Source organism: Melopsittacus undulatus, chromosome 6 (assembly GCF_012275295.1).
Source record: "Melopsittacus undulatus isolate bMelUnd1 chromosome 6, bMelUnd1.mat.Z, whole genome shotgun sequence".
NCBI classification, from domain to species: Eukaryota; Metazoa; Chordata; class Aves; order Psittaciformes; family Psittaculidae; genus Melopsittacus; species Melopsittacus undulatus.
In genome coordinates this window covers 37,563,288-37,587,465 of record NC_047532.1, presented here as the reverse complement: position 1 = coordinate 37,587,465, position 24,178 = coordinate 37,563,288, and the positions used below count along the sequence as shown (strand labels likewise).

The following is a 24,178-nucleotide window of genomic DNA, read 5'->3' as shown; positions in this document are numbered from 1 at the left end:
GTGACGCCTCCCCGCGCCGCCACTGGCCTCCGCAGCCGTGGCGAACAGGGCGGGGCGGGGCTCACCGGGAGCCGCTGTTGCCGTGGCAACGGGCGCCGCCGTGCGGCCCCGCGCCCGCACGTTGGTGCCAGGCCCACAGCAGGGCCCGGCTGGGAGCGCAACCGCGATCGGGGTGCAGCCCGACGCGTGTGCCCAAGCTGACCTCTGGGCTGCCACTCCTGAAGGCCCCTTTTTCCCAGCGAGGCCCTGCCCGGCTTGCAAGGGTGCAGGCCCCGGCGTGATGTACTGCCGGCCTCGCCACAGTGTCTGACGGCCGTTTGCGGACCGATGCTGTCTGCGCTGCTCAGGCCGCTGCCCCGTCCTCAGCCATGGTAAAAGTAATGGTGTTTTTTCCAGTAGGTGGCAGTAAAATAAAGCAGCCGTTTTGGGAGGCGGGCCGCGTCCTGTTTCCTGCGGCCATGGTCAGGGGCAGCCCTGGGGCGCGCAGGGACACCCCAAGGGAACGCACCAAGGGCCGCGCTACAGCAGCGCTAAACAGCTGTTCCAGCAAAATAGAGCCATGAGGAAAAACTGGGGCCGGGGTGGAGTGGGGATATTTGGCCGCAGTTGCTGCGGTGGCCATCGCAGCCATGGTCAGGATTACATCAAAATGTACCAGCATGACCAGCAGCATGGCCAGTTTGTTGAGGGAGGTAATTCTGCCCCTCTAATCCACTCTCATAAGACCCCACCTGCAGTGCTGCATCTAGCTCTGGGGCCTGCAAAATAACAGGGATGTGGACCTGCAGGAGCAAGTCCAGAGAAGACCACCAAGATGCTCAGGGTCTGGAGCACCTCCTATGGAGACAGGCTGAGAGAGCTGGGCTTATTCAGCCTGGGGAAGACTCTGGGACACCTTAGAGCAGCTCCTGGTGCCTAAATGGGCCGACAAGAAGCCTAGAGAGGGTCTTTTTTACAAGGGGATGTAGGGTCAGGACAAGGGGGGAATGGCTTTAAACTGGCAGAGGGCAGATTTAGATATTAGCTATGGCTGCCTCATCACTGGCAGTGTCCAAGGCCAGGTTGGATGGGGCTTGGAGCAACCTGCTGTAATGGAAGGTGTCTCTGCCTGTGGCAGGGGGTTAGAACTGGGTGAGCTTTAAGGTCCCTTCCAACCCAAACCACTCTATGATTCTGTTATTACCTTTCAATCCACACCAGATGAGCAATGACAAGGCATATCTAGTTCCTGAAGCTTTTCAGAGTTGCTGGCTGGATATCAGTTCTTTGTGCATTGCTTAACTGTGCCTCCTTTTGGAGTGAGAATGGTTAGGGTTACTGGTTAAATAGAGAGGAAAAAAGAGCTCTTTGTCTCCTTAGCAGGAAGAAGCAGTCCCACAGCCGACTGTAAAGGAAAAACTTCTCAGCAAACCCTGTCACTAGGCAGGTTTGGCACAGGAAGATTGCAGTAAAAGAATGGAATAAATAACATGGGGGTGTTAGTGAGGTTTCCTGAAGAGTGGAGTGGTTGTGACCATGTAGCGGTGTGTATAAGAACTGTGGTTACATACAAACTTTGTTTTGAGGGAGTACAGTTTGAAAGAACCGGAGGTACCAGAGGAGAATCGTGGAGAAAAACGTGTGTGTTTTGAAAAATTATTCTTGACTAGACAGCAAAGTTTCTTGGAGCTGTGAGCCTGGGGGTTGTTTCCTCTCTTGCATCTCCTGTCAAGCGGCAGGTGAAGGCTCTTCTCACATCTATTTCAATATTCCAGTGTCTAGGGGAAAGATAGAAAATGTGCCCCAGACAATCAGGTGGGATTAGAGAGCATCAGGATATTTATATGGCAGTGATGAAAGTAACTTCTTTGTTCCACTAAGATCCATCATGCTGCAGAAACAGCTCTGCTGGTATTTGGCCCAAAGTGGAAAAACGACATAAAAGATGAATGAACTGAGCCTGCAATATTTTTGAAAAATATCTGTAATTGGGTGAGCATTGATTTTGCTGTCTACTGATGTAGACTTCTCTTTAGATCCTAGCAAGTGGCGATATTGCAGCCTTACAATGCACTCCAAGGTGGAGCAGTTGTTACAGTGAAAACGTTTATGCTGACTGACTGGTGGGCAGGGAAGCGTGACAGGAAAAGGGTTACCCATTGATTACCCAGGTGAAGCCTGTGAATTGTTTGTACATTTCTGATGAAAGATTAGCAAATAAAACAAATTAGGCATTAGTCATGGAAGTGAACTCTGCCGCTTTGGGGCTTTCTATAACGAAATCTTGTGCCAGTTATGATGTTATCAAAGAACTTTTTTATTGCTCAGAGACAGAATTCCAGCTTTGTGTCAAACTACACACAAAAATATTACAAGTGTAGTAATGTCATCCTCTGCACTGTAGTTAGTGTTTCAGTACTAAAAGTTCTTTAAAACTCCTCTGAAGCTAGAGCAAGTTCAAACTAGAGGTGCAATAAGCAGTAGCTTTACCTTAGTGATTAGGTCACATTAGTCATTTATTAATTATTTGTCATTATATTTTGATTAATAGAAGATGCCCTGGATCAAGTTGTTTCTGCTGTTGTAGTAGTTCATTAATATCATTGCATGGTATGCTAGAATATTCACTTATTACTCACTACAAACCAGCAAGGTGAATTTTCTTTAATATAGTTAATGTGTCAAATACAAAATCCTGCAAATTCATATCCTCCTGGAGCTTTATCTTCTCAAAATATTTGTTTTGGTGTGGTCATTTGCAGTCTTCTACCAAAACATACCTAGGTTTTTGCCAGTATGTATTTACAGTTTCTGAACACAGATACCAAACAGACTACAACTTCAGTTAGTACTACATACCCTTTGTATGAATTCAGCCTTGTAAAAAGAAACCTCTTCTGTACTATGATGAAACAGAAATGTGGAGCATTCCCATGGCTGTTCAGAGTACATCATATCATCTACAGTTTGCTATTTAATTTTATGCAGACTCCAGCTCCAAAAGAGATTTCTTTCCAAGTCAGAGCAGATCCAGAGTTGGATTACTGTGCAGATAACTAAGCAATATGAGTTCCAGTTAGTGTTAATTTTTCAGCTGCTAGTGGGAAGATGGGCCCTGTTAGAAGTGAGCTCATTATGAGAGGCTTACTAACACGATAAAGTCAGTACTCTATTTGCACAGTGATATCTCTAATTGCTCAGGCCTTCTTATGGTTTGTGTCTGCTTGAGTTAGATTTCTTTTGTGTAGATAAAAAGACTTCTGTAAGAAATCACCTTGGTCCTACAGCACTGTCAGTCTGGAGGGCATCTCCAATGAGATTAATGATGTCTGCCTTAATATAAGAAAACTTTGCATAAATGAGATTATGGTTTCTGCTGAAACCTGCCAACTCTTATTCATTTGCAGTAAATATTATCTTTAATTAAAAGTTTTAAGGTATCTTGTTCCTGAACTAATGAGATCTACAGTGATTTCCCTTAGGAATTAATTTACCTTCTTAATTCTTATTCATTTTGGTGATATGACTATTTAAATCTGATTCAGACTTCAGAGCTTTGTTGAACATACTCATCTAGCACAAAAGGTCATTTTGCCATATTGACGTTTTGTTGGTATTTATAATTCTCTGTTCTCCCTCGATTCTAAAGATACGTCTTTTGGTTCCTGCCCCAAACATTTTCTACTAACACTTCTGTTCATCTTAATTCTTTATGCTGAGAGCTCTTTTCCTCAGCTATTTCACTTTTGCTTGTGTTTTCTGTTCCATCCAGAGTACAAAACAATTATAGTAACCCTGAAGAAAAGATCCTGATTGTGATCAACTTATTTAGAATAGCACAGCTTCATAAAATACACTTAAATATGTGGAAAACATTGAGTGCAATTGCTGAGAAATACAGGAATATTTCTGCCTTAATATCTGGTCAGTCATTAGCTCTGCTTTCTCTACAAGGATTATTTTTAACCAGTAGGGGTGCTTAACGCTCAGAGGTGAAAATTGCATTCCTGCATACGTGTTTAAATAGGCAAAGTGCCAGCCAGCAACTGGTTTGTGAGAATGAGAGCCAGACCCCATTTTAAGATTGTCCATCAAAGGATGACATTGCTAGCTGGATTTAAAAGTACATAATTCTTATAACTAAATTACAGGGTTCTCTTGTTTTAAAAATAAATGCATATCAAAAAGTAACAAAAAGAAATACCTGGTTTGCATAAAGAAAGAAGATACCAAGAAAAAAGAAAGAATCAATACTCCTTATTTCATTATCAGGAGACTTTTCTATTGATACCTCATCTGAATCATGAGACATGCTGTTAGTCTCTTCACTGGTGCTTGAAGATGCCAGGTCTGCCACTATAATGAGATGTCAGATGGTTTAAAACTGAGGTAATAACTTAATTTACCTAATGAAATAAATGGAGCAAGACAGAAGTAAACCTGTCTCTCAGAGTTGACCAGAGGTGATTTTGTTCTTGCCTCTTCAGAAATACATTGTCAGCCTTGAATAGACAAACTGAACCATATTTTATGTAAGATGCAAACTGGGGAAGATTGCTTGTAGGGGAAGAGATTTCTGTCTTCTACTGTTACTCTAACATTTTCTATTTCCCCATCCAAGAATCTGTGAAAGGAAACATTTCAGTGTTCACCCCTGAGACTCTCTTTGGGCTCTGTATATAATTAGGAAATACCTTTCAAATCTATTGTTCTGTCTTTGAAATTGAAGAAAAAAAAAAACCAAAAAACCCACCAAAAAAACCCCAACCCAAAGTGGAAAAAAAAATTAATCATAGACTGGAGTAGAAATTCACGGCTGCAGGAGATTCCTTGCACCACCAGTGGGTAAGAAATGTGTTTTATGGCATCAGCAGAGCGAGCACTGGCACTAGCTATATATAGAATTGTCACCGACTTACACAAGTTGTTGATAATCTTCCATTTATAACTTACTAGCAGACCAACTTCCTCCCATCACACACAAATTAGAGGATTATCAATAATGCATGAACTAATAAATAATGCTTGCACGCCGTTGTCAGGGCAACAAATATCACTTAGACTGCAACAGAAATCCTCATGTTGTGATTTGAAGCTTTCTGTATCTGTAAGGCTTCAGTGAAGTAAAATAATGAGGTTTGTGTCTGTTTCTTTGAGTCAGCTGAAAGAATCAGTGAAGTATATCCTGTTAGATGTGCAGAAATGCGAGAGATCCCTTTAAAAAAAATCTGCATTTCATTTCATTTACATATTTAATAGCTGTTTACAAAATACCAATATGAACAACATAGGGACTGCCACACTGGATTACCTGGTAAGTCTCCATGGTGTCCAGTGTCTTATTTACAAGTTACCTGGGCTAGATGTTTTATCAGAAATGACTACAAAGTGCCCAACAGCTGTGTGTGACACAGCCTGCCACTGACCTGTTGCACTATCAGTGTACAAACTCATTTCCAAGACCCGGAGGATAAGCTTCTGTTTCTTTTTCAAAGCATTTGGATGTTACTCCTTAAGTCATCTATAGAAGCAATAATCCATTTGAGAGTTGTAAAGTTTTTGGCTTTAATTACATCTTGTGGCAGTGAAATCCTGAGTTTAATTTTTCATCACGTGAAACAACATTACTTTTAATCTGCCCTAATTTTGTGACCTTTCCCTCTGTCTTCACTTCTTGTTTTTGTTTAGTAGAGTGAAAACTGAGGCATATAAATATATATTCTTGTTATTAAAAACCCGTCAGAACCAAAAACCAGCCAAGAACTGTCCCCAGTGGGAACATTTATTATTGATTCCAGGATTTGATCCAAAAATAGTATTTGTTTAAATGGGCTCCATTGCCATCATGTACAGTTACTATTGATTTGTAAAAATCTTAGCAGCACATATTAAAGTATTAGGAAGCAGAGGGAGTTTTGTTCTTGAGTTACTTTAGTAATTTGCAGCTATCTCATTTTGCCATTCTCAATGGCCAAAACCCCCCAAAATACATGTGGAAGACACTGAACTTCATCAGTCTTCTGTGAATGACTTATTTATTTCTTAAATCTGGCAACTTCTCTTTTGGCACTGGAAGAGAAAAAAAAAAAACAAAATACTCTAATCTCAGCATCATGGCATTTATGGTTTTTCTGATGACTGGGGCAAAGCCATTTGGCTTTGGTGCTTCTTCCGGCAGGTGCATTAGGCTAACAACAAGACGTGTGCGAGATGACTGGCTTCTCCTCAAACCTGTGCTCCAAGAGAGGAGACCCTGTTCCGTTGAGCTCTGTGGTGGGAGTATTCCTCTCACAACCAGGGAAAGATGGAAACAAATTGCTGGCACTGGGAGTAAATGCAGCAAATGTGTTCCTGGGGCAAAGTCTTTAGTGGTGAAGATTGCCAAAATTGAGCTCAGAATTTGGCCACAGCCTCAAGCTGTAAAATAAGACAAAGAAAAATGCAACACACCCCCAGGCTATAAGTCAGTTAGGTAGTAATTGCTGCTTGATTTACCCTATGCCTGCAAGAGATGATTTCCATAGGAAACCAAAAAGCACAGTTTTCTTCTGCAGGTGGTTTGCACCAGGTGAAGCCAAATTTCTCCACTGTTTAAAATCTGTGACCACAGTTCTGACAGTAGTGTGTTTGTTCAAGTAATTGCACTAATTTAAAAGGTCTTGCCTGCCTTAGGCTGTTTGTAAAACTAAAAATGAATCTTGATAGTTGAGCAGCTGTTTAAATTAGTCCTGTATAAACCAAGTATATAAAAAGCACAAGTTATCACAACATCAAGTTATACAGCACGGAATATGACGAGTTTCACAGGTGAGGCAAGAATTAGTTGCCAGTTTTAATTGTCAAGAAGAGTTTTCACTGTTCACCTAAGGAAAAAAAAACCCAGCTTTTATTACACAATTACTTTTAAATGACATTTGTTGCAAGACTTCCAAGAGTGTAGGAAAATGTTCAGCTCTGTTTACACAACTACTGAGAACCAGTACAGTATATTAAAAATAGGTTCTTTTCCTGAACTATTTTGGGAGAAAAGAGTAACAGCACTCAGGAGCTCTGATCAGCTCCACGCTGAGTACTTCCATGCACTGCCCAGCAATGTCAGGAACAAGGTTGAAGGTAATTTGAGAGGACTCAAGACAATCAGCGCTCAGGCCCCAGTCAGTTCTGTAAGGATCAGCAGTTACTATTTAAATTTAAAATGTATTGGCATAAATGAGGTATCCTTACTTCTTACAGCTAAGTTCTTTTACAGATCGGCTTAAAGATGCAGTGCAATTTCCAGGGGCTTAAGCATATTTTTAGGGGAAGTGGCCTTTTGACAGTGTTGCTACAAAGCTGATTACATTCCATCTGTAATGTCAGCCCCGTGCAGAGTCTGTTGCAAAGGCGGTTTGTTATAAATTGTTTGTAAATGTCAGATAAAAGCATCGTTTTACTGCAAGCAGCTAGAGGTAGATGTGTAATAACATTCACATTAATATTTTATTTAAATATATACTCAATTCTCATAGTCATCCAGCTCTGCAACTTGTATGAAGACTGAAATAAGACAGCAACAATTTATAAAATAAATACTCTGAAATCCACTGAAAAGGTAACGAAAAATGCAATTTGACATTTTTGCAAATGTTAGCTGTATTTACTTTCCAGTAATAATAATTAGTAAGATCTGTTTATGCCTTCCTTTCAGAACTGTGACGTGGAAATCCAGTCACTGCCTCCAGAGATGTGGAGACCTGCAGCGTCCAGAGGAAGGTGCCTGTGCCCCTTCCCACCCCCCATCCCCCTCCCCATTCCCCTTCTACCCTGTGCTCCAGAAGCTGCTGTGCGAAGGGTAGCTGATATTGGGCAGCCAATTTTGCTGACAAGGGAGGGGAAGGATCCACTTTTCCTTCCTACAAACTCCCACAGGGACTGTGCCATGTAGTAAATATTTGGAGATTACCTTTTGGGGCTGTATTTTTTATTTAGAAAGATGTAGAATGTAAGGCACCAGAAAACTATGAGACAAACTGCTCTGTCTGGTTACCCTGATTCCAGCTCTGTTTAGGAAGTAAAAAGGTAAATTTGGTTTACCACCAAGGTTCAGAGCAACAACTGCTCTGGAACAGCAGAGACATCTAGTGGGAATCAGATTTTTACTGTGACAGCTCAGCAGAGATGCCACCTTTCAAACCATAGCCTTTACATTATAGTGTGTTCAGAGCTGACAACCAAGGGCTGAAAGGCTTCTTATATCATTACTATCCTTACAACCATGCAGCCCCAGTCTGTATTCCATTTCTGAAGCAGCAAAAGGATAGCCAAGATGTGATTTTGATTTACACCTGGGTTTAAATCATGACATGACCATTTCCAGCTCACAAGGCGCTCACCTTGAGCAGGGAGCCCAGCCTCGAGCAAAGCACAGCTCAGGGCTGGTGTTTGCACCGAGTTCCCTCCTCCACTGTCTGGGCTGAGCTTCAGCTCCTGCTTCCTTCCAGAAAGAGTAGATGTATCATGTCACATCTCACCCCGGAGTGGCAATTCCAGAGTGACTCAGTGTCTTAAGTCTGCTCCCCAGCGTCATACAATCTGGCCCAGCCACTGCTGCTCTTTTTTCCTAGGTCTTAGCAAAGGAGGAACACAAGAAAGGGAGGGAACAGCCACCAGGGAAGAAATTAGGCAATGCTGTGGCAAATCAACATCACAAATGGTGAATATTTTAAATTCTGGAGTAATAATAATCCTCACATTGCTTTTATTACTGCTGCAAGCTGAAAAGCCACCATAGCCCTGTGTCATATGTGGATTAAGTCATAAGTTCAAGCTGATCTCTCCTGAAACAGGTTTCTGAAGTTCAAGGATCTCCACTAAAAATAACTTTCTTCTCGTAACTTGACAAATGGAAAACTGTAATCATTGAGAAGGTTGGTTTTGGGTTACTGATGGAAGAATGGCCTTCAGGATAATCCAGTCCTGCTCATATCAGAGTGACTGAAGCAGAAGTAGCAAAATTTGATCTCCCGTCTGACAGTGTTTTCTTAGATATTATTATTTTAGTAGCAAAAAACTTTCTAAAATATTGTAATAATAATAATAATAAAAACTAAATACGCCTCCTTTTCAAGCAATTATCACAATAAAAATAATTATGGAGATGCTAGATAAGAAATCAGAAAGGGCTAGTAAACATTTTACCTGGAAGTTATCAAATCAAAATCAGCCTGGTTTGATTTTAATTGACGGTGGCTGTGCAGCAGGCTAAGTGAAATGAGTTTGCTAATGTAATTTCTAGGGGTAGAGGTCTTTGCTGACTACCAGAAGTCTGAATGGCTCAAGTTACAGCATTATCTTTTCACTCCTACACACCATTCATCCGAGTCAGATTTAAGGTAGTTTGGCATTAGGACGAACTTTGTGTTAGAGCTGATTGTATTAGAGACACCCCATCATGAGTCCTGAATGACAAAACCATGTCACTGCTGTCTCTACAACCTGCAAAACACAGCTACAACTCCCATGTTTTAGTTGGATAACTAACAAACAGCTGTTTCTTTCCCCCTTCTTAATCAGGAATCCATTTCCTTTCACCAAGAGCACAGAGCAAAGTGAAAAAACAAGCAAAATTCTATAGGCAAGAGTACTAAATGCTAAATGGGAGAACATGAGAAGATCTTAGAAGCAAAGAAACTGAGTAGGATTCCTGTGGAAAGGTGTCACTCTTTTTTGGATCAGGAAAAGCATGGCCTGTGAATCAGCAATGCATTTTTCAAGGTTAGTGGTGATTAATTTGTACACATTGACACAAGTTTCATGTCGATGCTATGACACAGTTAATTAAATTTGTACCTGACTGACTAGTAACACATGCTAGTTTTTCCTCATGCAAAAAGGCTCCACACATGGAACAGTGGGGTGCACATGTATTTGGATTCAATTTATAAATGTGTCCAAGTCTTGTAAAATAATTTTAAGTAATGTTTGTCAAAATTCTTAGTTGTGCATAGGTGGTTACAGAGTGAAGATTATTTCTGATATTGCTGCCTTCTTCCATATTTCATTTCTGACACTCAAATATCTCCTTACCTTTGACAGGAAAATGAATAATTTATCACAGGATGCTATTCAAGTAAAAGCAAAATAGTTTACACAACTTGAATCAAAAGTGCTGCAGTCTGAAGATTTACACTTAGACAACCCTACGACTGGCCTTATGCAACCTTCCTTTTACTCCACAGGTGCAAACACAAGGGAACAGTGTTGATTTTTGCTGAAAGTTTAAGCTGTGGAATCAGCAATGGCAAGTTCTCAGGTAGAGCACTGCTCTAGCGCCCCTTAGAGAGAGCTCAGCTTCGGAAAGCACTGAGCCTCCCCACAAGTGAACCTGGCAAAGAGCCACCTGCATCTGCATGATCAGTGTTTGGAGTATTCAGCCTAGCCATATCCAGTGAGACATCCACAGTAAAATTAAAGCTTACTTGCAAGACACAACATGTAGTATTGCTGAGGTCGTGAGTCAGCTCCACGTGACCTCCCATCTCCAGGACACACACTTGAGCATCGCTGACTTGCTTTAGGCATCTTTAGAGATCTGTATTACATGAACTTGTGGATTGCAACAAGGACAGTACATTTTCTGATTTGTAACATACAGTATCTAGGTAAAACCACAATTCCTTTATCTCCCAACACCAATAACTTCATGAACTTCAAATATGCACAATGGATGTTCAAAGTAGGAATAGAGATAGGGTGACAATATAGGGCCTAAAGCAGAAGAAAAATGCCTCTTCTTAAATGAACACAGACACTGGGCCAATAAACAAGCTACATATTTAATGAAAACCAGAGTTCTGAGTAATTATTTATCAGTTCTTCTAATCACTAATCTGCAACTGGAACTATAAAAATCAACTTTATAATGATTTGCTCTGTTTCAAATTCTGCTTGGCATGTTTCAGTACATACTTCTGTTAAGTTCAGATTACTTAAATGCTATTTCCATTTTCCTTCCAGATATTGTTCACAGTTCTTCTCCAGCATGGATCTGCTAGACAAATGTAGATGTTGATTTATGAGCAATAGTAGGTATCACGTACTTAGACCAGCTTTTAGAATTTTTTAATATCCTGTAGTGTTGTGAATTACATAAAAGGAATAATTTTGCATACAATAAAAATACCAAAATTATCCAACATAATGCATGAAAAAGAGTAATTTACACTTGTACTTTGCATGGAGATCAAATAGTTTTTATTTACTATGAAAGAAACACAGAAGGAGATTAGAAAATAGAACAATGACAAATATTTACCATTTGAAAATGCCAAAATGAAACAAGGGAAACAATTTTTCCCACTTTTTGTTACAGGCAAGGCAGTATTGAAACAGCTATTTTAATGCAGGACCAAGTCAAACTGACACATTTCAGAAAGAAAAAGTAGAAACACGTTAGAATGCAAATTTAATACATTTTCCTTTTATATCAGTGATTTAAAGAAATAAGGAAACCAAAGTACATTCCCAGAATCATCCTTCCTTTTTTATTTTTTTCTCACCACAGATTTGAGAACAAGGGAAAATAGCTCTATGAAATTTCTTCACTCAGATGGGAAAGCTGATGCAGGTCATTTCCAGTGAGGTATGTCCAGAGTGGGGACTCAGGTTAGTCTTCTACTGATGTAATAGTTTTTTCACAGCTTTGCTAGATACCTCAGAAAAAATACTACTGTATTTTATTTGGTTGATCTCTGGCCTTTAGTTGAATGAAGGGCAGATTTTTTTGGTAAGTATAGTTGGGCTAAATCTGATAGATTCAAGTAAGACTAATAATTTGATATTTTAAAGTCATACTCAGACAAAGGGAAGCTTCATAGATTGAAAACAGTCACTGTACAGAAATAGGTATGCCACTAGTCTGGTCAACAAAAGTCTGTACCACTACACACAATAATCTTACTATTATTTCCCATTAAGAGTTCACAGAAAGCCTCTTGTAGAGGCTCCTGTAGATTATCAAACAATATAATGAGCTTAAAATTGCTCAGAAAAAAAGTATTTCTTGAAACCTGTTGAAAACTTTACTATTTTGTTTTAAAGAGTAACATTTTTTTTCCCCAGATGGTAACAGTAGTGAGTAGATGTTCAAGGAAACATTACTTTCCCCTCAAGCCCATCATAAGTGAGGAACCACGCTGATGCTGGAGCAGCTGGATCAACCCATCAATTTAGAAGAGCCCCTCAGCAAGGAGATTGTCTACAGATGTTCAGGATTCAAAGGCTGCTACTGCAATGCACAGCGGAAGGAAGAAGGGATAACAGTGAAACCATTTGCCCTGAATCCTCCTCCAGCTGCAGCAGATGCAATGGCCCAGGGTGGTACCACTCGCACCCCTACTGTTGGTGCACTAGTCAATCTGAACTTTGACAGTCTTATTTTTGCATTTTTCTTTAAACTGCTGCATGATTATATATATATTTTTGATTGGAAGCTATAAAATTACATCTTCTTGGGCTGTCAAGTTTTTTGCACCCCAGAGGAATTCAGTACAAAAAGAGAAAATTACCCTGCTCTGACAGCCTGCTCATCTACAGTGGGTAGCTTGGCAATACAAGTCACCAATCAATGAGTCTGGGAGAAAAATGGAGGATAGAACATTCTTGTGTCTTCAGATGAAATCTTTATTTTCTGTACAACTCATACTGAGTATTAAAATCTCCTTAAAAGAGAAAAATAAAACTATTTAATGGTGGGATTTCTTAGTATTCATGGAGAGCTGGTATGTGATGGTCACAGTGGTTTGCTCAGGCCACTGGACTGCCCATCAGCCGTTCTTGCCGGAGAGCAATCAGCCTCTGAAACCACTTCTCTTCTGCTTCTGCCTTCTCGATAAACAGCTGACAGACAAGGGGAAGAGGATGAAAAGCAGGAACAACACATTAACTTTCTCTATTTGCTATACTCTGTTGAAACATGTGCAGACTATTTTGGTGCCCAAAGGTGCCCAGCTGCAGAGGAGTGTTAAAATACGAAGGTGACAGAAATATATTCATAAAGGTAGTGACTTTTAAGAATCAGAAAGCCAAGACATTCCAATTTCAGTCTTCTCCTGAAACAGCAAGTTTGCCATATAGCACAGGTCTTAACCGTTGTTAGTCATGTTCACTATGCAGAACTTGCATTAGTTTATCTACTGCAAGTAATTTATAACTTGCTAATACTTGAAAAAACCTCTACTGTAAGTACTCCTATTTCCAATTACAAAGGATAAGTTTAGCCATAATGATTTAAAATGATCTTAAGTTTGTCATGTATTTAAAGCTTTACAATCTGGCAGGGTCAAGTTCTGGGTCTTTCACCAGGTTTCCAACTACAGAAACCAAAAGCATTTTTTCTATGAATTTTTATTGAACGGGGATTTTTATATGAACAGTATCTTAATTTTCCCTGCGTTCAATTAGTGTGCTATTTTGTTATAAAATTTGTTTGTAGCTCTAAAACTATATCACTAGTGAACTTCTTTTGTAATTCTCTGTCAGATGATGCAGGGAGTGTGATCCTGTTTAAGCCAATAAACGGCCCATTAGCTAATGGTGTTCAGACTACAGGTTATTTGATGAGCAGCAAAGCAAAATGGTTGTTAGTTATATGAAGTTGCTCTTTTTCAGTGGGCTGTCTTGCTCTAAACATGAAGTAAATATTGGCACACTTACATTTGGATGTGCTAAAGAATTATCATCTTGATATTTGATGGCAGTAGGAATACTGGCAGATGGTCGTTCTTTTTCAGGAGCAGATGTATCGACAGCTCCCACTCCGATAGTTACAGGTTCATACTGTAGTTCGGTAGGTTCTGTTGACTAAAAAGAAAGAAACACATCTGAGTATTTTACCCTCAAACTCTCAAAGGAGGCAGAATTGTAACTGAGTGCTCAGCTTTCCTCTTATTGCAACACATGCCCACAAAAGGATCTTCATGCAAATAGTTCTCAGCATGCTCAGTGGGACATACTGGGCATGGACTAAAGTCCAGACTAAGCATATGAACTGAAAAAAAATCCCAAATTCATTGCCTTGGGCAATGGAGGGAGCTTGCTGAATCTTAGCTTTGGTGTTTTGGATCACTTCTTAAGATGCTGCAGGAACTTCTTGGAGACTTTGAAAAGGCAAGAAAATTCAAGTTCTTGAGGAAACAAACAGTGGTAACTCAAAAATTCAGAATGGGAAACCTGAACAAAACTTTTGCCTGCATACTTCCAAAACCAAAAGCGTCCAAGTTCCCTAGAAGATCTGACAGCCAAAATGCAGGTAAAATTCTGGAACCTAGATGTCCCCTGTTAAGTTTTTGGACAGCTGACTGAAACCAATGCCAGTTTGGTTCAGGGAGTAAATATGTGCTTAAAGTCTGGCTTCAGTTAAACAGAATAAAAAAAAATACAGACCTCTAATTACAATGTAAATGTCTGATTACTTTTGGATTTTAATTCTACTTTTCCTATAAGAAAAAAAAATCTTCATGGATTTATACGATTTAAAAGAATTTTTAAAAAATGGAGTTGCTCACCATATGTAAATATACTGTCAAAACGGCAAATTTCCCTGAAATTCCTACACATTAAAATTTGCTCTTGGAACAACACACCAAGAACACTGGAGAGTTGTTGGTGGGATTTAAGATTGTCAACACTGATGCTCTTTCATCAATGGAAACTGTTTAATAGTGCAGCTTCCACCTGACTTTGAAAGGACTATGCACCAAGACAGGATATTGAAAACTTACCTTTTTGACTTCTTTACTTGATCTGAATGTCTGTGGAACAAAGGAGTCACTTTCAATAGCTTCAATTTCTTTTGCTCGTTTCACTTGCTCTACGAGTGTGGCTTGGTCTACAAAGAGCAGGTGTAATGTCAGTATACATTAGTGTAAGCCTATGATAAATGCCATGTCTAAGCAGTGTCTTGAATATATTTTACAACAGTACATAACAGAAATCAAAACCTCAACTTATAATGCAGCCTAAACCTGTTACAAAGAAAAACTCCTTTAGTAAAAGCAACAGTGAGTTGGCCATTCTTGTTCAATGCATGGTATCATTCAAGATGCCAATTTAAGAACTTGCTAGAGATGTCCTTGCAGAATAACTGCTAGGTTTATGACATGAGTATTTCCCGGAGAACTTGATGATTCAGGAACAGTGCAGACAACTCAGTGGAGTTCCATCCATATGGAGCAGTAAAACTACTTCTTGTGTGGAGGTGAACCCACACTCCAGCTGTGGGTGTCCCAAGATATGTGCCACCACCTGTGTTCTACTCATGACAAGCTAAGTGATTCATTTGGCATTAAGAGTTCCATCATTGGATGAATTTAACAAAAAAAAAATCTTAGAATCTGGTAATCAAATATTCCTAACATAAACACTACATACTGTGTGCTCATACGATTCTCTGGTGACAGAATTGCAGCTGTTTAACCAAATGAGCAAAATTGCTTCCGAATTGTACTGTGAGGCCTTACAGTACATGTAGATTCCATGAGATAGTTTTGAAACCCAGGCTGAGACTTTATTTTGTCAAAGCGAATGCTGCTCCCAGTGACTTTATGGCAAAGAAGAGCAGCTCCTGCCAACCTTGGTAAGAGCTACATTAAACATGTAACTGGGGTGCTGTCACATAGGTTTTACTAGTTCTTTTATGGCTCAACCAGATGATCTGGTTTAGATTAGACTGGTGCCATATTAGACTGGCAGGAAGCTGAGAGCATTCATAAATGCAAGGTGCACTTCTTTTTAAAAATCACACTAGTGATGGGTGGCAGCAAAGTTTTGTGTCACAGCTACACTGATCTAAGCTGCCAAAGGGCTGGTCTCTCTTTGCTCTCTCCTGCACCTGTGATGCAGTCTGGTGTTGCTTCTTTCACCAAAAGCTGAGTGATTAAATTAGCTTCCTTGCAAGGTGAAAGCTTGAACTTGGGCCACAGCCCAAGAAAACACCACATCATCCCTGAAACTTGATGCCAGACTTGAAATGCGGCAGCAACATCATGCACAGCCTGGTCTGGTGCAAACTGTCTTCTAGCTCAAATTCAGTTTTAAAAGGTTTTGTACTACTGGCCTTGATGTCAGAGCGGGTGTACCTGCCCGAGCCAAAGTTCAGAGGCCAGCTGCCTGCTAACACTATGGCATAAATTCAGATTGGCTTTTTGGATAGCTTGAAAGTGCAGCCGTGTCTGCCCTTCACTGACAGGATACTGAGGACATGAGTTTGAGTCACAGAATCACAGTCTTAAGCGACAAAGTGAAAAGGAGAGTGCCAAAAAGATGAGGAAAAAGCAATGTAGGATGAAACAGTGCTGTTTTTGCAGGGGATCAGATACTTCATGAACACATAAAAATACTTTAAACAATATATAAACCACAAATTTAAATAAACGGGCAACCGTAATTATACATTGGTAGCACATACATATGTATGTATACAAGATTAAATTTCTTTTTCTAAAGAAACTGAAGTTTATTTAAACTCAGGAAAAGTGCTTGCAGACCAAAAGAGGTTGCAGAATTATTCAGAAACTCAGAAGTACCGAATTCTTTTCCTGTATACAAAATTCTAAGTCCAAATTCATCTAGATATACACATGCACTGCAAAATGCTTTCCATTTTGCACAAGAAAAAAAAATGTAACTTCCATCCTTTTGCAGTGACTAACCACTGAAAACTCATTTCAGTCTAGTAATGACAAGTGGAGCTTCACACGAGCAAATAAACTAACAGCAGCTCAGAAATATCCCTGGAACGGACCTGTGAGTGCTAAATTAACAACTTCATTTTTTTACCAACAGGTTGTACAGAAAACCTGCTTTATCTTCAGTCCTGGGTGGTACAGTACACCCAACACAAAAGTATTGGCTTTACTGTCTGTTTCGTTGTGTGCTTCTTCAGATTCAGTGCTCTGTTCATCTTCCCCACCTACTTCTATGCCTAGCTGCAGTGATGAACAAATCCTGAATTCATTCTGCTAACTGCAGGCTTTTGTTCACAATTTTAACCACTTTATCTCCATCTTATTTACTTAGGAAAACCATTTGCTTTATATGTAGTATACTGGGGCCAGTCCAAGATAGCAGAGGTGCAGAAGCAGGGAGGAGTGGATGGTTTGTGCTGTGAGCAGCATGTGTTTGTAAAATGGGTAAGGCAGACAAAATATAAGAGACAGAACTTTCAAGTAGCAAACAAGAAGCTGCCTCAATGCTTAAAAATTATTTGGGAATATTGTTTGGTCTTTATGGATCTGATTAACTCTCCTTGCATGCCCAGCCACAAGCCCCTGGAAAGGTTTCATGGAAGCTTCAATGTTCATGTTCTGTTCTAGAGTGGGTAAGTAATACCTGAAGTCTGATTTTTTGGAATTTAGAAGAAAAAAAAAATCACTTGCTTGCAGCTAAGCTTGTGTTTAAAAGTTATGCTGCCTTGCTGCTGAAGTCTTCTGTTCTAAAAAGGATCACATAGGAAGTATGAGAACAAATATGCTAATGCCCTGCTAGGGAGAGGAAACTGTAATCCATCAAGCTATTGGGTCTGAGGATAAATAAAGGAATGGTAAGGTATACCTGGTAGTCACAGTGTTAAATCCACATATCAAAGAAAGGCAGGTGAATGTAGTTTTAAAATTTCACAAAGCCTTCCCTCAGTTCGCAGCCTGTTGTAGTATCTTAAATGAATCTTACACAAACCTGCGGGAATGACAAATTATTAAGGGGCAAAAATCACTAAATGTTTAGAATTACATCAGTGACATTAACTTGGGGAAAATGGACTGGAGGAAGCACAACCCATTAGTGTCTGATTTTTCTGACAAACACATTATTGGTAGATAAAACGACTTCCATATGTTGTTTGTCAGATGTCAGTAGAAAGGGTATGTATTTCATAGTAAAATCAAAAATAATGGAGTCAGAAAGCTAAGAGGCTACAGACAAAAAAAAAATCAATACTAACTCATTGCACAGCAAGTCTTTTCACTGTGTTATGGTGACAAATATAAACTAAATCTTGTTTAGCCCTAAAACTAGGGCTTGTTGAGGCAATTTCTTATGAAAACGCAATTCCAGCAGAGCTCACAATTACCAGACCTGTCACACCAGCTCTTCTGCTAACACTCGGCTGTGGCAATACCACAAGCAGCTGGCCAGGGCGAACCTCCCTGCAGGGTGCCTTGGGGTGCTGTGTGGTGCAGCCTGTGCCCAGGCCAGCCCTCAACATCCGCTGCACTCTTCCATTGTTGTTTATACCCCTTATTGTAAAAGGGATGCTACTAGGGGAACACCTAGTTAATGTGATTTTATAGGAAGCCAAGGATTTTTTGCCCCATTTCCCCAGCCACAAAGGATTTACCTAGGAGAGTTGTCCTTCAGAGGTGATTCAATATTTTACACTTCTGATCTATATTTACATCTATTTACATTTTTCCATGTCTATATAAATGTACACACTCATCTTTTATAGCTCCTATCTTCATATTGAATCAGTCTATTAGCAGTAACTTGAAATATCACTTTAGGAATAAAATGTGAGTTAATCCTTTAGACACCGCCCAAAAAATTCACATGCACAATAATTAGGAACATTTGAGAATCAGAGGAAAGGAAAAATAAGTTGCCTGTAAGCACAGAAATGAACCCGTGCCTTTAACTAAAGAGTTTTCTTCAAGTGGGTTTCACTGAAGAATCAAAGCTATGACATAATTAACCTAAAATATTCCTCAGAATAAATAATTCTTCATATTTTACCAACTATATTTAAAGGGATATAGCTGGTTAATTTAAATGACCCATTTAAAATATAATGTATTTTAAGTAATATGCTTTAAAATACAGAAAAAAGTTGCAATTGTACTGCTCTTTTGTTTATGAGTTGAGGATTAAAAGAAGAAACCACAGACAGCAGACTAAACAAACCAGCTAAAGAGGAAAATAGTTTCCCCTTCATCCCATTTTATTTAGGGTTAGCTTAGGTGATATTGTGTAATTTATTTTATTGTATAAATAAATTGTATACAATTGTATGGATAGTCACAAATGCATTATAGAACTGCTTGCTGGTTCAACAGAACCGTTGCTTTTCACAAGCCCAGTGCTTTTTAATTGCTTCCTGTTTTTATTTTAGTTGGGCAAGCGGACATGTTCAAAGAAAAGTCAAGTTTTTATCTGGACAAGCTGCAGCGGAAGAGACAGAAAAACTACACGGTGCTGAGACAGACTGTCTGCCACAGCGCAGTGCACGGGAATACTGCTGTTGAACAAAATGAAAGCACTAGGAAGAGGAGGGGAAGTCCAGCAGGAGTGGTGGGATTCACTTCATTTGTGTCACTACGAGACTGTACAAAACTTGGGGCTCTGATTTTCAGGGATTTCCTTCCCGCCCCCCAGATCTTTTCTCTACGCAGGACACAATCAGTGATGCTAACGGGGTCTCCCCGCTGCCACTGACGCACACGCTGGAGCCCGCAGGTATTTGCAGAGCGTGACCTCAAGCCCTGACACCTTTCCCCATGTACGAGCGCCGCGGTCCAGGGACCCCTGGGGTGACCGGCAAAGCTACGAGGAAGACGCGGCTGGTGCTTTCCCCACAGTCCCTCGGTGCGAGACCTCTGGCACCCGCCAGCCCAGCGCAACAAACGCGCGCTAAGGCACGAACAGCGCTCACACGCTTCTGTGTTAACGCCATGAACTCCCCCCACCCCGATCCCTTCTCCTCCTGCCCGCTGGAGCCGGGGGAAGCCCTCGGAGCGCGGGCGGTGATGGCCTCACCGCGGTTCCCACGGGCAGGCTCGCAGCCGTTAGAGGGAGGCACCGCCACGCACAACGCCGGCCGCAGCCCGCCTTTGTCTGGGGCGGTGGGAAAACCGCGATGATGAGCCCCGGAGGTGCTGCGAGCCCAGCATCCATCCCTGCATCCACCCCTGCTGGGCCGCCCGCACCGCGGCAGCCGGAGGGGAAGTGGGGATTAACTTCAAAACTACCTCTTCCCTCCAACAACTTTAACTCAGGATACACGCTGCTTGGTGTCGCTAACGTTTCCAGATCCCCTCCGCGGTGTCAAAGCGCTGTTTCAACACTTGGCCACACTATTTCCCTGCTCTTGAGGTTTCCGGAGAACTAACTTTTTCCAGACAAAGTCACAGAAACAATAAAACATACCCCAAATAGAGCACCTGTGGCCAGAGAAAGTTTTTAGTATTGATTTGTATTCTTCAAACTTAATTGTAAGTACTCTGGTAGTACAATTATAATGCATTAAAATAGCAACCTGTAAGTACTCTAGCACTCTAATAGTACTACAGTACTTGCAACATGATATTTTAATACATCATAATGTATTATATATCACATAGTATTCTATACTACACTTTATATTTTTAAAGCGTTAATATATATATTAATTATTATATAAATTATAACCTAGCTTTCACAGTATTTTAAAACAAGTCTGGATACTAATAGGTTTTTCTTTAAAAAGAATAGAAATATGTGGTATAAAATTGAGCAGAAAATATGACGAGAAACTTTAGCAATTGAGTTCTGGATTTAAGAACATTTAAACAATTTAGGAACACTGGGATTCCTGCTCTAGCCACACATTTAAACTGCATGCAGGTTACCCTCACTGTTGCACTTTTCACACACATGCTAGTTCCTACATTTGCTCACATTTTGAGGCCTTTTGGGGTATTTTTGAACATATTGTGGAAGAAATCAAACTCGGCTAACAAAGCATTAGCAAACAGCCCTAACATGCTCAAAATTGTCAGAGGTTTTCATTCCATTAATAGGGGGAGCAAAAGAACCCCTGGGTGGGATAAGAGCGGGCCAGCTCGGGGCCAGCGAGCCGACTGCCCCCACCACACACTCAGAGCCACACGGCAGCACCCGCCGGGAGAGGCGGCGCAGCCGGTGGGGGCACACCGCATTTGTCACTGTGGCTAATATCAGAGCCTCGCCACTCTTTTTTCTCAGCACACAAAAGCAAGATATGTAATTCAATGCTCAATTTACCCTTGTCTCATAGGAGATTTTTCCCCGCTAATTGATAGAAATTAAGCCATTAATCAAGCCACTAGCCATCATTCAAACCAGGGAAGATGAATACAAACTTTCATCATAACCACCTTCCCCATTTTAGTGTTCATTAGCATTAATTTTTAATGCAATTATGCTATTCTTTTACGCTGAGCTCATAAATTACTGCTCTTTTGTGCTCACTGGCCTTGTAAAATCCAAGGTAATGCTCTGAGCTCTGATCTTAAAGGCAATTACTGGGTTCTTCTATCTTTTATATATCTCTATCCCAAATAACCTCTATATTGTATGTACAAACTAACGAGTGTTATATTACGCATAAGTATAATATATAACAATTTGTCTATGTTAATCCTATACACGTATCTATTATACAAATGCAGATGAATAAATTTCTGCACCTAGCCACACCCCGCTATATAGAGGCAGCTAACTCTATATAGTTGGGTATTGTACAGGATGTACAATAATGAAAAATATCTGGTGCACTGTAGGCTACAGCAGGAACAAGACGAGTAGCTGAACTTGGGCACAATGCAAGATGTGCAGAACAGTAAGGCTGAAACTTCGCAGAGTCCAGGCTTTTGCATTTTTGGTTTACACGTCAAAAGCAATGTTGAAAGTTGAAGATGGGTGATTGTAGGTGCCCAGTGATTTTCCTTGCTTTTCCCTACTGCATGTTATAATGTGTGGCAGCATCTGCAGAGTCTTTCCAAGATGTGCTATTTAACAATTCCACAGTATCACACACTGACACACGGTGCCACTGTGATGCTCGGTGTCAGTAACTTCCATGCTTTTATTCCAGTCCATATATTGATTCTCAGTAACACATCAGGGGAAATGCACAGCAGCTACAACCACCTCTGGCTGCCCTCAAACACTGTATTACCATTTAAGTGGCTAAAAATGAAACGTAGAGTCATAAATTGTTGTTTGTTTGGTTTTAATTACTTTTCCACTTCTTTCCTGCACTAGGCCTTTAGCTGGCACATAAAATAATGCCATTCACACCAGCTAAACATCTGTTTAGCACCAATAAAATATGCTACATGTATTTAAAATCCCATTTCATCGAGGCCTTAGCCAGCATAAACAAGACAATTCTCAGTTAAGACCCATGCTTATCCCACATATTCACTCTGGTCTCTCAGATAAATACCCATTTGACATGCAGTAAGTACACATGCAATGTTGGCACAGCCACCAAGATCCACAAAAAAAACATTTTTTAACAGAAAATAAAAGACTCCACAAAAGGGATTGTGGCTTAAGGAAATTGACACAATTTCTGTCAAATCTAACCAACAGAACCATCTCCCCCAGCTTCACAGGCTCCTTAATTCATCCCTGTTTTTTTGTGAACACGAACATGAGCTTCTCACCGAGATGCTCTAACTTGCTTCTTTGTGATGCAGGCTGCCAGCACAGCTCTGAATAGTCACAGTGCTGGCACCATCGCTGCCCAAAACAGGGTGGGCAGCAAAAGACATCTCATCCAGTAAACCCATTAACACGATGCTCTCTGCACATACTTCCTCACTCTGAGGTAGGGAGCACGGAGGTAGGGGTGTGAATATGGATGTGGCTGTCATATGTAAACTGCAGCCGGCCGAATAAATGAATGCATTTTGCAATTTAGACTCTCTCCTTTATACCCAGTCTATCAATCTGCCTCTGACTGAGCTTGTAACACTACAAATCCTGAAACAGTTTTCAGAGACAGACTTGATGACAAAAACAGCACACAAAACAAACCCAATGGAAACCAAAGGAAGGCTGCAAGGCAGGTGGGTTCGAGAATGGGAATTCTGCCACCCAGGCTGGTCACCTTGGCCCACCACAAAAACATTCCTATTTTTTCTCCCTTGTTTGGTATAAAATAAACATCTGAGATACCAAAAATACGCCGGCCAAAGTTTTTGAGAGGTCCTGCAGAGCACACTTGGAAAAGATTGTTTTAAATCCATATTGATGACCCTGTTAGACCATTGCTTTAGACATCTTTTTCTCTCTATATATAGATTATACATCGCCCTGGTAACAATAATTTTAGCAAAGATTGCCTAACCCATCCTGCTACAAGATCCTGCTTTGAGCTGCTTGCAAGTTTGTCAAACCTGAAATGTTTTGGCTTAGTCTTTGGATGCTCATCTCTACCCCAGGCTTAATGTTCTGTAGAAGACTTCAGTCCAGCTGTTTATGAAGACAGTGAAACGGTATTGATCTGCCAATTGTTGGTAAACTTGACTTCTAAACATTCAGTTACTGGTTTTGACCTGCTATTCAAAATTTACCTTCATTTAGTCAAATCTTAAATCCCTTGCTCCTGCTTTACCAAGATTTTTTATTTTCAGCCCCAAAAGACTGAAGATAGGCTTAATATACAGCACTGCATGGTTTGCTATGTCTAACATACGAGTACAAACTTAAATTCCTCAGACTTTGCTATAAATGCTGCTGCTGCTGCTTCAGACGATAGTGAAGAAATACAGTTCCCCTGAAGCTCTCCGCAACTCCTGAAGTAAGGATGAAACCATACCAAGCAGAAGTGAAAAAGGGAACAGGTGTGTTGCACAAACAGGAAAATGCACTTCAAAGATCAGGGTTAAAGGGATAGCTGGCAATGTTAACTGCAGTTAACATGCCCTGAAGAACTGCATTTGATACAAGACTGTTCCTCCCATTCCATGGGGCTAATCACAGCATGGCCAGTGACCACCCTGCCCATTTTCTGCAGGAAACACAAGGGCTGGACCAGGCTCCTGGCCTAAACAAATCACACATGGCAACTGAAGTAAATGGAAGCAGGGTTTGGGTACAAAAAATGCAAGATTAAGTATGGTGGAGACAATGTTTTGCCTTAAAAGTTCTCCAGAACTGAAACCCTGTTATACTTCAATCTCTGCTCTCAAAACCCCAGAATTAATAATACCTCACCAAGCTGTTGTGAGGACAAATTAATGCTCGTGACATGTTCAGATCCTGTAGTGATGAATTCCTGGAACAGCCTGTGAAGAAATTCATACTGCTGCTTTTAAGACGAGGTTTGAATAGCTACAGTCAAATAAAGTACAGACCTGCATATTGAATGATGAGAATATAAAATAATTAACTAAAGACTGTCCAAACTAAATCAACA

General features: G+C 40.5%; 1 protein-coding gene across 1 annotated transcript in view; it reads right to left on the bottom strand.

Annotated features, from left to right (window-relative positions):
• Positions 1-11,188: 11,188 nt before the first annotated feature.
• Positions 11,189-24,178, bottom strand: part of RSRC1 (arginine and serine rich coiled-coil 1) — a 176,472-nt gene continuing 163,482 nt past the window's right edge. The window contains exons 11-13 of the mRNA XM_034063784.1: positions 14,739-14,845; positions 13,672-13,818; positions 11,189-12,855 (exon numbers count right to left, since the gene is read on the bottom strand). Of these exons, the coding sequence (XP_033919675.1) occupies positions 12,763-12,855; positions 13,672-13,818; positions 14,739-14,845 (347 nt within the window). The 3' untranslated portion in view covers positions 11,189-12,762. The remainder of the gene's footprint in view (positions 12,856-13,671; positions 13,819-14,738; positions 14,846-24,178) is intronic.